The following is a 17,187-nucleotide window of genomic DNA, read 5'->3' on the forward strand; positions in this document are numbered from 1 at the left end:
GGTACCGTCAAAATTGACAGTAGAATTGACGTGCAACTAAAAAGATAGTTCTTCTCTTTCTATGTAATTTCCAAAAAGTTATTCTAGAATTAGAATTTTTTGACAAAAAGTAGTGTTTTATGGTCATTAATCCATATTTTAAAGATATAAATATAGATTTGTGGGACTGATCGTTATGGTCATTGATTTTTTGAGTGTTTTTAGAAAATGAATTTTATTTTTATTTTTAAAATTTCTAAAACATAAATATAAATTTGTAGGACGATCGTTATTTTATCTCATTTTTAATTTTTTTAAGAAAATGAATCTTTTAATTTTTCAAAATATATAGATATAACTTTATGGGACCGTTCATTATTTTCTATTTTTTGAACTTTTTAAAATAATAAATATTTTATGAAAGATTCAAATAAAATAAATCAAGTAAGATCACATTTGTTTTTCAATGAACAAATTGGATCATGATAGATATGATTAGTTATATATTTAATTTTCAAAAAGCAAATCATATCATATATATAGATATGTTGGCTCATTTATATTATATTTTGTATGGTATGTTATAAAATAATGGAGATACTGCATATAAATTGTGACCAATGCGATGCTAATATTGCTACTAGAGTTTATTTTATTACATTTACAATTAAACTTTTGAGTTTTTCAACTTTTACTTTTTAATATATAAACTTTTGTAGAAGTTTTGGGTTCTCCATTTTCGTATGAGGTTAACATAAGATACAATATAACAATATATGAATATTAGATGATGTTGAAGACAAAAATTCATATTGACGTGATTGAAAATTTTCTTTTAAAGTTTCTATGTATACTCTTGACAGTATTTGATTTTCGAAGATTTATAATAATTTATCTTCTTTTATGTTATTTTTTGCTTATTTTATTCATGACATTGAATTATCATCAGTCTTAACATCTAATAATACAAACTTATTGATTATAAGTTACTATTTTCAACAATTTATAACGCATATTTTATATAATATAATTAAAAAAAAGATTACATTATATCCCCTGTCACCTAGGGGTGTGCATGGATACCCAGTATTCCCGGAACCGGTTGGAATCTACCCGTTAGGGTAGGGTTTGGGTAACTCCAATTGAAAATAAGGCAAGGGCCGGGTAGTAATTTAAGGAATCGGTGCAAATAGATTCTGGTTCCGGTTCCAACATACATGGTACCCATGGAACCAATTTCCGGGACCTGTATTTTTTCTAATTTTTTTATATTTAAATAATTCTCTATGTGCGATGTATTAGTTACAAAATCCTAAGAAGAGTTACACCATCCTTTTTTTGCTAAATAATTACATAATCTTTTAGTTGCATATTTGTTTTGTCTATTATATAATCCTAAGAAGAGCTATAATATTCTTTAGTTCTGTGGATGGATGTGATCCACTTAATCTACGTCGACATTTATTTTTTTGTGTGATTATGAATGAGATCTGTTCGATTTTAGTTATTTATTTCATTTATTGCGCTTGAAGAGAAAAAACAATTACAGGTTCCAACAAGGTACCAGAAACATGTAGTATAATTCAAGTTTCGATAAGGTTTTGATTTCAAAATCTTGGAACATGTCCCCTACAGAGTAGGATCCAAGTATCGTGAAAAATAGTAAGGTAGCCGGACCCAAACACCCATAGTGCCATCCATGGACTCCGTAACTATAACATACATACATATATATATATATGTATGAAAGCAAAGTTGAGATAGCCTCGGCTTGATTGACTCAAAATACCCAAATTACTCAATGAATTTTCTTTATTTTTTAATCTTTTGAAAATTTTTATAATAACTTTAATAAATTATTAATTTTCGAAGGCTTTTAATTTTTTTTAAAAATCATGATAGGATTGTTCAAAATAGAATCATGATAGGATTCAGATAAAACGTAATCTTTTTTTAGTTTTGAATCTTATAATATTAATTAATAAACATGAACTTAAATTCTAATAAATTTAAAATTTGTCTATCTACATTAAATTTTTTTAGAAATTTTAAAATTTTTTAGAATATTTCTAAAATTTTAGGTACAAGGTTTCGTAAAAGAAATTCTTTTCAAAGTTCAGTTTTCAAACTTTTAATTGTAAATGTTAAGTCGATCACTTACCACATTATAAATAGGGGATAACTCACGAACTGTGACCACCACTATGATAGGATGTATTCTATTATATAAATCGAGAAAGTAAGTTCTTCACCTAAGTTTTATTTTATTTTTAATTTCCTTTCAAAATCGATGGCGTAATTTTTTTTATTTATTGCTATCTTATAATATGTTGAGAGAGCTAACACCTAATTCATGATTACAAGAATAACAATATTTTTTATAGGTAAGAGGGGTTGAGGGGCGACTGGCATAGCTAGGGGTGTTCATGGTGCGGCTCCGTTTGAAAACCGAACCGAATATCCTTCTGAACTGCACAAACGGTTTGACTTCGGAGTACCAGTCTGAATGGTACCATTTGACAGCCAAATAACCGAACCATTTCTAATCGGTTATTTTTTGTTCGGTTAATCGGTCAACCGTTTCACACGGTTCGGTTCGTGCGCCTCTCCAAACCGAACCAAAAATGCAAAATTGAAAAAAATTCATGATTTTGATTTTTTTTTTGAAATTTTTAATGACAATTTATACGTATTTGCAACTTTACCAATAATTATCATTATCATTAGGCCAAAAAAAAGAAAACAAGCATATGCAAAAGCAATTATGCATAGCCAATTATTAATTACAATTACCGAGTAAACTGTGAACTAGAAAATGAAATAAGCATTAATCAATGCCCCTCAAAAGTCAAGGCAGCATAGTGCATAAGTTCAAAACAAGATCCAAGTGCATAAGCATCAACCTCGATTCAACCAAGATCCTGCATAATGCATAGTGCATAATAACTAAGAAATCCAATATCAACTACTGTATAGTGCATAAGCATCAAATGACGCACCAGCAATTTGGGATGCAGATGATCCTCGGTAGATTTAGTTCTTGGTGGGACTGAGGCATGAGGATCTGCTTCTGCCCCTCCTTTACTCGGAGGTGGCAAGTTATCATTATGACTGGACGAATCGGATGATGACATCTACAAGGAAAAAAAGAAAGAAGTCCAAATCAGCTCAACTATTTAAGCCTCTTTCAAATTCTCTAAGAGTTCATTATCAGCTCAAATATGGAATTCTCTACCATTTATGTCGAAAGGAAGTAAATGACAAGAATAAATAAGCAAACCGAGCTTGAATTTGTCATACAACAGATCACATAAAGTTGCAACCTTTGATATAAAGATTTAACCCCAATAAGTAAGCTCAATGGGCAACATAAGGAAAAATGGGCAGCGAAAGGAACCCCAATTGGTCATTCAGCTAAATGTCGTATTTTAGATCTGCAATTATTTAAGTGTCTAGATTGAGAAAAAGGAACCCCAATAATTTCATGGCCTCGGGGCTAACCCCAATGGCAATAAGTAAGTTCAATGGGCAGCGAAAGGAACCCCAATATGTTATTCATTCCCATGGCTAGCCCCAATTCGTTGTGAATAATAAATCGAGGACAATTCTGGTCAAAAGCTTCGACAACGTCCACAATGACAACGAGCCAAATCGAACTCAGTGCTAGACTTAGGGTTAGGGCTGGGCTGTGCAAATCGGACTTAGGGTTAGGGCTGTGCAAATCGGACTTCAATCGACAATGGAGAGACAAGAGAGACTCAAGAGACTCACCAATTAGCTCGGAGACTCGGATTGGAGAGTTGGCAGTGTCGAACTCGAAGTCGACGAGCGCTCGAGTGGCTCGATTCGAAATGATCGGTGTTTTCCAATTCGGGTCGGTTATTGGTTATTTTTGAACAACCCTAGGCGTAGCAACCGCCACATAACGTAATTATATAGGCCCGAACCCCACTGTGAAATGTCCAATTTGAACCATAACTACATCAGGACCTGAGGACTTGAACTTGTCACCGCGACCCTAATGAGGTATCAAGGGAATATCATTCATCCACCAGTTTATAGTCAGAGTACTTCTACCGCAAGTGGGTTTGACAACAAATGGGGGACCTTACCCCCTTATTTGCTCCCGAGTATCCAAGGACACTTGAACCCCCAACCTAGTGCTTGGAACATTAACGCGTTACTGTTTGATGGTCCATTACAAGTAACATAATGATAAATAGAATATCGTTCTCACGATGACTTGATCTAAAACTCTACTAGCGATCGAAATTCACAACTTAATCAAAGTCAAGTAAATCAAAGATCGATTGATTAAAATAAAATAAAATAAAACAAATCAAGAACAATAAATAATCAATTGGTGAGACGGCTTAGAATTACAATTTCCCCCAACACATAGCTAACTCGAGTTACTCCCTCTATCCCTACTAACCTAGGTTTTTAATTATCCTTAATGTTCTTCCAAATCACTCAAGAAAAGACTTACATTAACCGATCCCCTATATTCCTATGGTTACCGAATTAATGCAAGCTCATTAAATATCAACCCTTCGACTACCTAAGGTGAATAAGTATATTCTTATCCTACCACAAATCAACCGTAGACCTTAATCTACCCTCTAAACGATCTATCAAAGATGATCTTAGGATAGTCTACCCCTAATCTATATTTATAATTCCCCTCTCGAGTTCATCTAGACCATTGAAATCAATACAATTGGTGATTAAGTAATTGCAAGCATTAAGCACGGAAATAAACTAAATTGATTAAAATCATAAACTCACTAAATCAAAAGAAAATAAACGAATTAACATGCGGGTTCAATTGCATCATAGCATATGAAATTAGCCGATAAGGAATGAATAACACATGCAAGAATTCAACATAGACATTGAAATTAAAGATAAATGAACAAAAGTCTAAGATAATATAACACAATCATGCTATACGAATCCTAAAATACAAATACTTCTCCCTCTAGAAGGCGACTTTGTTCCTTGTGCCTTCCACCCCATTCTCACGCCCAAGTCTTGGGCTTTTATAAGCTAAAAGCTAAAATTGTCAAATAAAATTCAATAGATATTCTTAAATCTAATTTCCCTATTTAAGAGCCTTCAACTTCCTAAAATTAAGCACAAGGGAAATCTATTAATCTTGGTCTTCAAGATATTCCACATGATATTTCCTTCCAAAAGAATCTTCGAACATTCCGAAATAAGTAGGAATTGCAAAAATCGTGCATAAGGTTTTTGTGCTCGATCAATACTACTACATTCTCGCCTATGCTACGACATCGCCTAAACTCGTCCATGTTGCTCTCAAGTTGTGCTACGGCATCCTTCACAATGCTACGACATCAATTGATCCAACTTTGAGTCTTCCTTGCCACTACTTCATGTCCTACGAAAAGAAAACAAATAAATATCAACATTTAACTAAAAACAACCATAACATTGCAAAATCCTGCCAACTAACTACACCATGAAAATCAACCTAAAAGGAACTAAAATTAAACTAAACTCGAGCAACTAAACGTAAAGTATGCAAATATATATGTTAAATAACTCTAAATCATAGAGTTATCAGTTACTAACTGAGTTGCACCTCATAAATAACAGTTTGATCAGCCTAGATGTGATTATTCCCTATTCTCATTATTACTTCTGGTTGTTTTTATAATAAACGATATTATATTCTTGCCTTACATATTGCTTTTTTATACTTAATAAGTAGAAAATAAAATAATATTTTGATTTAGATTTAAAAGAATGATTCAATTAATGCAAATGTATGAAACAACTACGTAACCAACACAGATTCGTTATAAATTATATTTCTAAGTTTTTAAATATTTTCATAACATATATTATCCAAGAACGAACATTGGAAAATACTATTACATATAACTTTAAAAAAAAAAGATGGACATATCGAGCACTATATTAGTGTTTACTGTGCCCATAAAAACTTGAGGATTTATTGAGAAAAATGTTATAAAGCTTTTTGATGCGGCAGAAGAAGTGACAATTTTATGTTATTTGGACGTTTTTACAATTTTTAGAGAATATTTTTATTTCCTTCATTATAATTTTGTTTTTCATATTTAACCGATGTAAGCCTAGAGCTAAGGACAGTTTAGTTTTGATGAATAAAATTTCAAGAGTATTTACTCTATTATCCCAAATTCGGCATTGATTGAATCAATGAATTTGATGCATATTCCATGGTATTCGTAGAATCAACAGGTTATGGAAGATTGTTTTATGGCATTCGTGCGCGAATCAACAGATTACAATTGTTCCTTAGTTCCGCTGTGTCAGTTGGTATCAGAGCCGCGTTCGCTCTTGGATCAGCGATGTCGCCCCGAAGAACGGCTAATCAAAGTCGTGTTGCGGAGGAGGACGAATTGGATTTGAAGATCAAAGACATATCATATGATGAAGCCAATCCAGTTTTCGATATATATCCAGATGAAAATCAAGAATAAGTTAGATAATTTGTATTTGATGATCAAGGAAAACCAACGTTCGTTGTCAACAAATCCATATTAAGGGATGTTGGAGTTGATAAACTTTTTCATTATTGTGCTCAGATTGAGGATATTCTAGATGAATAAATTTCCAATGCAAAGAAAGATGCATGGATGCTTACGGTGCCGATTTCAGAGGTTATTCAGTTGCCAAAGTCGGTCGAAGTGCACATGACTCAATCATGAAAGCAAAGATTCAGTGAAAGTGTTTATTGGCTAAGAGGTGTACGAAATTTTATGTACGAATAATTAAGAGAAAGAGTTCGCAAAGAGAAAAAGACATTTAAGTGGCAAGTGAGAAAACAGCAGAAGTACACATGACTCAATCATGAAAGCAAAGATTCAGTGAAAGTGTTTATTGGCTAAGAGGTGTACAAAATTTTATGTACGAAGAATTAAGAGAAAGAGTTCGCAAAGAGAAGAAGGCATTTAAGTGGCAAGTGAGAAAACAGCAGAAGCGTATTAATCTCTATATTCGTGAAGATCAAAGTAATAGCTCGAACGATGATGATTCGATGGCAAATTCTCTCCATCTATGAGAGAATGATACGGCAGAAGACGTGGCAATTTTATGTTATTTGAGCGTTTTTGCAGTCGTTGGTACATCAATCTCTGAAAATTATATGGCAGAAAACTGGCTCGCAAGTGCTTCTTCATCTTCTCCCACGTCACAATTTTCGGCTTGCCCAATCTGCTTCTAGTTAATTGACCTGCTGCCACCATGTCGTGGCTCTGTCTCGCAATCTGATTGCCACCAACGGTACACGTTTATCTTCGGGCACTCCTTTAAATTCCAAGATCTCATCGACTGTGGCTAGCCAATCAAGAAACTCCTCGAGCTTAAGGCTGCCATGAAATTCTGGAATTTCAAGACGTTGCAATTTTATGTTATTTAGATATTTTTTGCAATTTTTAGGAAATAGTTTATTTTAGAGAATATTTTATTTCTTTCGTTATAATTTCATTTTGCAATTTTTAGGAAATAATTTATTTTAGAGAATATTTTTATTTCCTTTGTTATAATTTCGTTTTTCCTATTTAAGCGATGCAAGCCCTAGAGCTAAGGAGAGTTTAGTTTTTTTTTTATGAATAAAATTTCAAGAGAATATTTTCTCTATTTTCCCAAATTCGGCATTGATTGAATCAACAAATTTGATGTCTAGTCCTTGGTATTCGTAGAATTAACAGGTTATAGAAGATTATTTTTTGACATTCATACGCGAATCAACAGATTACAATTGGTTCTATAGTTTCACTGCGTCACTTTTTGACCGTAAAACTTCAACATTTACGCGTTCGATTCACATCAAATTCCCTCAATCTGTTTTACTCAACCAAAACAAAGAAGAGAAAGAAAAGCACACCCCAAAATATATATATATATATATATATATATCACTTTTACCGGTTTACTTATATAAAAGAAATTATAGACATGTATGTATGTAAATATATATATACATATCTTCTTATCTTATATCTCATCTTATCTTATACTATTATTTAAGTGAAAGTTGAGTTTTATCACTACCTCCTAATTAATAGGATGGTTTAAAAGTTCAAAATATCTTTTACTATTAGTTGAGATATTATACAATTAAAAATAAAAGAGGTAAGATAAATGATTATATTGTTTTTTAATGTTATTCTTCTCTCTCTTTCATTTCACAAGTCAATCTTTCCTTCTTTAAACTCGTAATCCTATGTTCTATCATATTAATATTTTTCCTTTTTAAAATTTTATGTCCAATTTTTACTTTCTTTTATTCTTTCCACGGTTGTCTCGCCGAACCCATGGGTAGAGTTTAGTATATACTATAAAGAGGAAGCCTCCCTGACATGAATTTACAAGAATATCTTCAATAAGTTTACAAAAAAATGCTCTTAAATATAATGCAAACAAATATAAATTTTAATAATTAATAAAGTTCACTGATAGTCTAACTAAGTATCGAACTCCTCTTGTTTATTAGGTGAGAGCTTGCGCTATTACACTACGTCCTATTTAATGAAGAAAACAATTTTAGCTAGTTATTGTCATGGACGTGTTTCCACCCTTAACTTCCTCGTAAGTAACCACCTCCCTATTTTCTTTCTAAGTAACACTCTTTATTTCTATCCAGAAAAAAAAAAACTCTTTCTTTCTATCCTTTTGGCCTCCTTGATTTTATTTTGTTTTGAAAATGACCTAATCAAAGAGGACTAAAAATAAAAAGAACTGAAAATTTCACGCGTATAACACGGTTCTTGAGTTTAATCACGCACATAGCGCAAGTGACACTCTAGTATATATTAAAAAAGAAGCCTGGGAATTGAGGTGGAATAATTTAATTTTAACAATCTTTTATGATTATATATCTGTAATATATAACTATTCAAATACAATATTTTCTTGAGTTTGTCGACTTTTCAAATAAATAAGTTTGATATTTTTCCACGCAATGTGTGAATTTATGAAAATTCTATTATACATGCATGTACTATATATACAATGATACAAATACTATTAGAGAGAGAGAGAGAGAGAGATCGGAGGCCCATCATTCTTTCAGCACGTGAACCCCCAAAGCGAGCAAGGTAGCTAATAAAAAGATAAGGAGTGTCACATGGGCATGGGACCTTCTCGTAATTTCCGAACGGTGATAAATTATATTGCATATTGTTTCTTGATTGGTGTTGCATTGCCTATTATATTGTACGTACTGTGGGACCGGGTGGTTATTTGTTATCTCAAATATAATATATACTGATATTGATATATCGATTAAATTATAAGTACCTCTCAGTCGACCGAGCAGTGCGCGTATATATACATATATATAGCATGCATTTGGTTCTGGTCAGTATGATTCTCTCTTTCTCATGATTAATTACTAATGGTCTTCCTGCTGCTTGTACATACAAGCAACCTATATGAAAATAAGAAGAGGGGTAGCAACACTTTTAAGTTTTTCTTGCTTTTCTTTTCTTTTATTTTTCTTCTCTTTTCGGTGTGTGAATATATATATATATATATATATATATGAATATATGAATGTGTGTGTGTGTGTGTGTGTTTAACTTTAACTAGCTAGTGAATTTCACTAGCGACAGATTGATGCCATGGATGGGTGAATGGAAGGAGGCGCATCTAGCTAAGGGTAGGTTAAAATTCCAAGTTGGAATGACGTGCAACATATACATGAATGTGCATATGTGTATGTTTGTATATAATGTGAGCGGAGTAGAGTGCGGAGTGGAGAGGTGTATGATCGATCATATTTGCCAACTAGCAAAATTTGGCAGCTGCCGCGAGCCATGGGGCTGGCCCTGGCCCTCTTCAGAAAAAGGTTCACGTGATGTGCTTTTCTAAAAAAAAAATAATAAAATAAAATAAAATAAGAAGGTTCTTCCTATCATATCTCCTCTTTTAGGACCCGTTTGGTTTCAGAGTTTGATTTTAACTCTACCCACTATACAATAAAAATACACGTTTCCTAAGTCAAATTTATAATATCATCTCATTTATCATTTTCCACGATCAAAATCAAAATCAAAATCAAAGTTACTTTAACTCTGAAACCAAACACACTCTTAAATTTTAACTAATCCCTCCAATTAGTCTTCCTTTGTTTGCATCCATGCCCCTCCGTTCCCAAGCTAAGCTCACCTCACCACGAAATTCCTATATATAATCCCCTCCCTCCAAAGCCCTTTTGCCATTGCCACTACAGACGTAACGGACACCGCTATAGCCATGGATTCCACAAAGATAATAAATGCCCTTCTCCTCATATGTATGCTCTGCATCTTGACAGCCGCTCCCATCCTCGGCTGCGGCTACTGCGGCAAGCACGCTCCCAAGCCCAGCCACAAGCCCGGTAAGAAGCCAGGCCGAGGCGGCAAGGGCCCCATCGCCCTTCCTCCGATCGTGAAGCCCCCCATCACCTTGCCCCCAATCGTGAAGCCCCCCGTCACTCTCCCTCCCATTAAGCCGCCTGTGGAGGTGCCGCCGGTCACAGTGCCTCCCATCGTCAAGCCCCCCATCACCTTGCCCCCCGTCACTCTCCCTCCCATTAAGCCGCCTGTGGAGGTGCCGCCGGTCACAGTGCCTCCCATTGTCGAGCCCCCCGTCACTCTCCCTCCCATAAAGCCACCTGTTGAGGTGCCGCCGGTGACACTGCCCCCCATCGTGAAGCCCCCGGTGACTCTGCCCCCCATTGTGAAGCCGCCGATCACACTTCCCCCAGTCGTGATGCCCCCAGTGACTCTGCCCCCCATTGCGAAGCCGCCTATCACGCTGCCCCTGCCCCCGGTGACACTGCCCCTGCCCCCAGTCACAGTGCCGCCGGTCATCCCAAAGCCACCGACAGGGAAGCCGTGCCCACCACCAGCTGCTCCAAAGGACACCTGCCCAATCGACACGCTGAAGCTGGGGGCGTGTGTGGACCTCCTGGGAGGGCTGGTGCATATTGGAGTGGGAGACCCGGCGGTGAATGAGTGCTGCCCGGTGCTGGCGGGGTTGGTAGAGCTGGAGGCAGCGGTGTGCCTGTGCACCACCCTGAAGCTGAAGGTGCTCAACCTCAAGATCTACGTTCCCCTAGCTCTCCAGCTGCTCGTCACCTGTGGCAAGACTCCTCCTCCCGGTTACACCTGCTCCCTCTAGGCATTATATAGCTCGCAAACAACAATGAAACAAGACAAGACACTGTACGTACGTATGAATCGATCACCCCTCCCTCCCTCCCCGCGGCAGGTGTTATAGCTAACTAATAATTAACTCGATGTCTCTCTTCACTCTCCTCAAACAGCTACCTACATATATTTTGATATAATATATATTTTGATATGTCGCTGCTTCTTAATCATCCAGTTATATATACTAAAGAAAGAGGAAAAAAATTTTACCCGAGAAATTTTAAAGGGAAAAAAGAATTAGAAAAAACAAAGATTTGTTACGACACAAGTGATCTCTGATGGAAGTTCTCAATCGGTCAATGCAGGTTGCTTGCTAGAGCATTCGGACGAGTTCGACATGAGAGGATGCATGTCGAGAGCTAGCGAGCCCAATATATTCTCTCCCCTTTTAATTGCTTCTGAAAGATCATTGATGTCGCATTGTATTTTAACACCATTTGTTTTAATGATTATTGTCAGATGTTGTGTTCTTCAAAGTCATCATCAGTAATCTAGTGGAGATTAATCTCTGATCTCTTTCGCAATGGTAAAATTGCTTATATTATTAATATCCGTATATATATATATATGTGTGTGTGTGAGCGCATTTTTTTCGACAGGAAAGCGGGGCTAACACCCTAAAAGACAAAAAAGAACTCTGTGTGCGCATTTTTTATTTGCTGTGATGATGCTGATCGATCTTTTGAGATATATATACATATACATATATATAGTATTTGCGTGAGAAAGATACAAAAGGATCATAGAATGATTCATTTTTGTTGTTTTGCTACTTACGTACGTGACGAACTCTTTCTATATTATTCTATTAATAATTGAATCTCGCTAGTCTCCACTAGCTAGCTATCTCGCTGCTCTCTCTAATCTCTCTCTCTCTATATATATATATGTATTGAGAGAGAGAGAGAGCACTAGCTAGCTAGCATATCCCTGCCTCCTAAGCTATCACAAAATTTAACGACGACGACGAGACCACCCTTCCTTACAAGAGTTAGGTGACGCTGGAAATATGCACGTCACTTAATACTATAAAAAGGCTATAAGCTTTAAGGAATCGATATTATTGACGTATTCTCATAATAATATGGTGTATACATATAATATGCAAGCACTTTCACCGGTTCAAGTAATAAACTATCCCCACAGAGCCTGGCCTAGCCTACTAGGAAGGCAGGAGAAATTAGCTGGGAATGTCCATAATGCATATTCATGTACGCGGTACTGCTAATTTTTCCCTTTAGATATATATATTAGTCAGGCGAGTCCCAGTTATATCACGACCCATCTTTTTTTTTTGAAATGATGATATGGCACTCACTTTTTTTTTTCAGTTATATAAGAATTTCATGAATTTAGTATAATGAAATACAATTCCTAATAATTAATCAAGGGGCACCGGTAATCCTGCCGAATAGCAAATCTAAAATCTCTAGGTTATCAGGCGAGAACATGCGCTATTACGCTACCTCCTTTTGATATATGGCATACACTTTAATATATAATATTCTTGATGAGAAACGTTGGTTTGATAAGTTACATTCCTTACTTAAATACGTGCAACCACATTTGCGGGACTGGCGTGAGGGTGCGCTAGCTCCATCTCTGGACCTCTCTCACACACACACACACACACACATATATATATATACATATATACATATTAGTAGCGAGACACATGCAATGCACACGACACTGATAATAATTCTAATATATTTGTGTGTTTTTCGTCAATTGAAACAAATTTATGTGTGGTGTATCTGCACTACCTAATACTATAAAAAGGAGAATGGATTTTTTTGACTAACTTTCGACTTTTATTTATTTTATTTTTTTTGTGCACCCTGACATCCGGAAGTCCAATGGATCCCTGACTAATTCAGTAAAGCCGGGTCGACCCACCAAGAAATAAAGCTCTCCCAACATGGATTTTCTCCATTCACAATACTTAAACCTTAGACCTTGCTTAAGGAGAACAAGCGCCAAGCCACTTGAAACAATCCACGTTGGTCTTTCGAATTTTATTTTTATCCATGTTATTTATGTCTATTATTTAATCATCACTCAATTAAGGGGATAATTGTAACTTCCGCAAAATAACTACCCACTCCCCCAACTTTCGCTCCTTCCCTCTATCTTCTCTCTCTCGTTATTCAAATAAGACATAAATCGTGCCAGGCACGGTTTGTCGTAAATTTCTTTTTTGCTTATTTAAAATCTCTAAAATGTGTAACTATGTTTTCATATTTTTGTAATGTGTAGATTTTTTATGATGATGATTTATAAAGATATTCACTAAAGTAATTACTAAAAATGAAAATTACTTGATATGAAACAGAAAAAAAGGCATTGGAAAGAGAGTTCCGGCCAGCGAAAAAAGAAAAGAGAGGAGAGATAGAGATAGAGAGGAGAGAGAAAGAAAGCAGACAAAAAAAAAGGAGAAAAGTATGAAAAGTGGGGTTGAAAATTACAAAAGGTAAGTAAATTGACTAGTTCACCATTCCATCTAGTGGCTCTTATTTTAGGGTTTTATTTTGTCATAAACTATTCTGATAAGTGAATGTTAAACCACTGATCAGGAGTTCTCCAGTATAAGTATTATAGAGATATAGTTAGATTTAATGCTCGTACGCGCGGAAATACCATCTTTTCATTTTTAGTGCTTACTCTTTTTGTAGTATTAATATCATCACAAAATTATGCAATTCAAACAAAAAAATGAACTTAGTCTTTTAATTGTATTGAAATTTTATGAATTAAAATAAAGGAAAGATAACTAATTTAAAAAAAAAGAAATTGAAGTAAAACTATAAGTTGAAAATGAATAACTAAAAGTGTTGTCTGCATGGAAGGAGCAACGGAACGACATGAGAAAAATTAGTGATAATGAGAGAGAAGAGGAGTTTTGAGGGAAAATGTAGGAGTGTGTGAATTTACAAACTTAATCACAACTTCTATCTAACCTAATGATTAATTTCGAAATTCAAATGTTAGACCAAAAGTTTTCTTCTCCCATTTATAATATTGAGATGGAAAATATAAAAAGGGGAATAATCGTGAGGGATTGGGAGGGAGAGAGAAGGAGAGAATAAGAGGATGAGAATAAGTTAAAAAGTCGATGGTTAAAAGATAAATCGCTATTTATCCACAACTTCCTTGTCATAGGATGATCAATTAACGGAGATATTTAATTATGAGAAAAATTGGAAAGTAAATGTCACCCATATTTCGTCCTTTTTCTTCCTTTTATAATATAGAATACAAGAGTCGTTACGCTTGAAATACACATAATTCTATTTTAAATATTTATATACACGTACCACATGCATTGCATTATAAATTATTTTTATTTATGTATTATATTTTTAATATATTAATTAAGTTTATAACGTTCGGCCATGTATGATGCAATATATATATATATATATATGTATTTCGTATGTACTTTGGTATCCGAAAGTTCATAGGGTCATGACTAATAGAGTTGATGAAACATATAATTTAATATATGTTACGGTCATCGGTATAAGAGAGAGGAGAGAGAGAATTGAGGGAGTGAAACAGAAGTGGTGTGATATTTATAATATGAATTTACAATATTGCTTATAGTTTAATAACTCTTATCATTTTGTTTTATCTTTGGATGGATATTTTTGGAAAGTAAATGATATATACCAGTTACCAGTAAGAGTCTCTCCAATATAAGGAGTATTAGAGGCGATGTATCTGCGTTATACACAAAAACAATGCATAAGAAATACAGAAAAAAAAAATCTAGTAGGTAGGCGGATAACTTAATTACAATTTACTTCAATAGGAGAAGGAAATGATTGCAAAAAACAAAAAAACAAAAAAAAAACAAAAATATGAACGTAAGAATGGCAAAATAAAAGATGTGGAGGAAGAGAGGATGAAATAAAATAAAATAAAAAAAGAGAAGCGAGAGTGAGGCGAAGTAGAATGAGTTGGTAATTATTATTAGAAATATTGCAATCATATTCGTCATATAATGATTTTTACTAATTAAACTATGCTATTGAACTCGTGCATTACACGAATTTTATAAATAAAATTTATTATAAACCTTTAGGTATTAAGATAATTATTAATAATGATTTATAGTTTATATATATATATATATAAAGTCTCGAGGCAAATCTTCACGTTGCCACATCATTAAAAATACAAAACGAAGCTCAGAGCCGAATTTTCACATCGCCACAACAAAATATAGTTCAATAAGGACATTACAATAATTTGCATTGCCATATATATAGCTCAATATCGATTGGTGTGTAATCATGATCAATTTACGTGAATAAAATGAAAATTGATGTAATAATATATATAGTTCTTTTTTGCCATATAATAACATATATAATATAAAATCAAATTTTCACTTCCATAAGAAGCATACGTACCCGTGTTACGTGCTGCTATTTTGTTCCGTTAACTATCATTACTTTTTCATAATTTTCAAAGATATATAGATTTTATCATATATAGATAAATGAGATTAGTTAAATTTTAATAATAGTATTAGTAATAGAAAGAAAAAATTGAATAAAAGTCAATATAGAATTGAATGTGCGCAAAAAAGAAAAAAGAAGAAATGGAATGAAGATATATATATATATATATATATATAAGATGTAGTTGTCCTATTATTGGTCAGTATATATAGATTAAATATATATAGATTATGTATATATAGATTAAATACAGTAAATATATAGTTATCCTTTTCTAATAATTCAATATCTTTGCATATATACAACCCCTACCTAGCCGAGTATCTTTTAAAGGAGAACAATATTCTATATATAATTTAAACATCTTTTTCCCCTTCCCATAAAATTTCTTTTTCTTGGTCAAATTTTGATTTGTTGAATAATTTTTTTATTTGTGAATTTGAAATTGATCGCTTCAATATTGATTGTTTTCATAAGATCTCTTTTCCAATTCTATTACTAGTACCGCTTCAGAAACTGTAAGTTTTTTCTAATTTCTATGCCTCATATATTTCTTTTTTATTCTTATTTAGTAATTTAATGAAAATCATTTCTCCATAAACTTCGACTTTGATAGCTTTATTTTTTAATTATTATTCTTTGGTTGAGTTTTGATTCGTAATTTTTCAATGCAAATTTCAAACTAATTGCTTTGATATTGATTGTTTAAGTAATCTTCTCCAAATTTCTCTCCAAATTCGAAATTTATTGTTTCGTTTTGATTGTATTGACATGATCTCTATTTCAATTCCATTATAAATGTCATTTTAATAAATGTAAGACTTTTCTAATTTATGTACTTTGGATATTTCTTTTTTATTCTTATTTCATAATTTAATGGAAATCTTTTCTTCATGAACTTTGAGTTCAGTAGCCTTATTTATTTATTCTTATTTATTGGTTGAATTTTGATTTGTAGAATAAATTTTTAAAGCCAAACTTTCAAACTAATTGTTATGGGTGTTGCTTTAGTAATTGAAAATCCACCAATACAATATTTCTTTCTCATTGTTATTTTATAATTCAATTGAGATCTTTCTTTTATCAACTTTGAATTCAGTATTTTAATTAATTTATTTATTTTTATAAAGTTCGGTTTGAGTAGTCATAACAATGATACTAAATTTTTCTATAGTTTCATATTCTTATTCATCAATTTCTAATTTTACATAAAACTCAATAATTTATATATATATATATATATCGAGTTTTACATTATTTAACAATACAAATAAGTTTTGATATTTTGATATTTCTATCTATAAGTTTTTTAATAATCGTCGTTCGCACAACGCGTAGGTCTTCATCTAGTTTATATTAGTATATAGAAAATAAAAAATTGTTCCTATACTATATAAATTTCATTCCCATGCTAGATAATATTAATAAAGAGCTCATAGAAAATAATTCATGTAAAATAATTCATAGACATGATCTCAATTTTTAATTTTATAAGAAAATAATTATTAAAAAAAAACTCCTGGCTAGTT

At 33.3% G+C, this 17,187-nt stretch overlaps 1 protein-coding gene across 4 annotated transcripts; it reads left to right on the forward strand.

Annotated features, from left to right (window-relative positions):
* The first annotated feature begins 10,187 nt into the window (after nt 1-10,187).
* LOC116197718 (repetitive proline-rich cell wall protein 1) lies at nt 10,188-11,733 on the forward strand. Of its 4 annotated transcripts, none has more exons than XR_004155090.1 (2): nt 10,188-11,247; nt 11,495-11,733. XR_004155090.1 is itself a non-coding variant. In XM_031527948.1 (2 exons), exon 1 carries the CDS (start codon nt 10,249-10,251, stop codon nt 11,155-11,157), a length of 909 nt encoding a protein of 302 aa, XP_031383808.1. In that variant the 5' UTR covers nt 10,190-10,248; the 3' UTR covers nt 11,158-11,205; nt 11,495-11,733. The 4 variants fall into 4 exon arrangements, 2 of the variants coding, with proteins under 2 accessions (XP_031383808.1, XP_031383809.1); XR_004155089.1 differs by having other exon boundaries at nt 10,189-11,209; XM_031527948.1 differs by having other exon boundaries at nt 10,190-11,205.
* Nucleotides 11,734-17,187: the final 5,454 nt, after the last annotated feature.

This window comes from Punica granatum, chromosome 2 (genome assembly GCF_007655135.1).
Source record: "Punica granatum isolate Tunisia-2019 chromosome 2, ASM765513v2, whole genome shotgun sequence".
NCBI lineage: Eukaryota > Viridiplantae > Streptophyta > Magnoliopsida > Myrtales > Lythraceae > Punica > Punica granatum.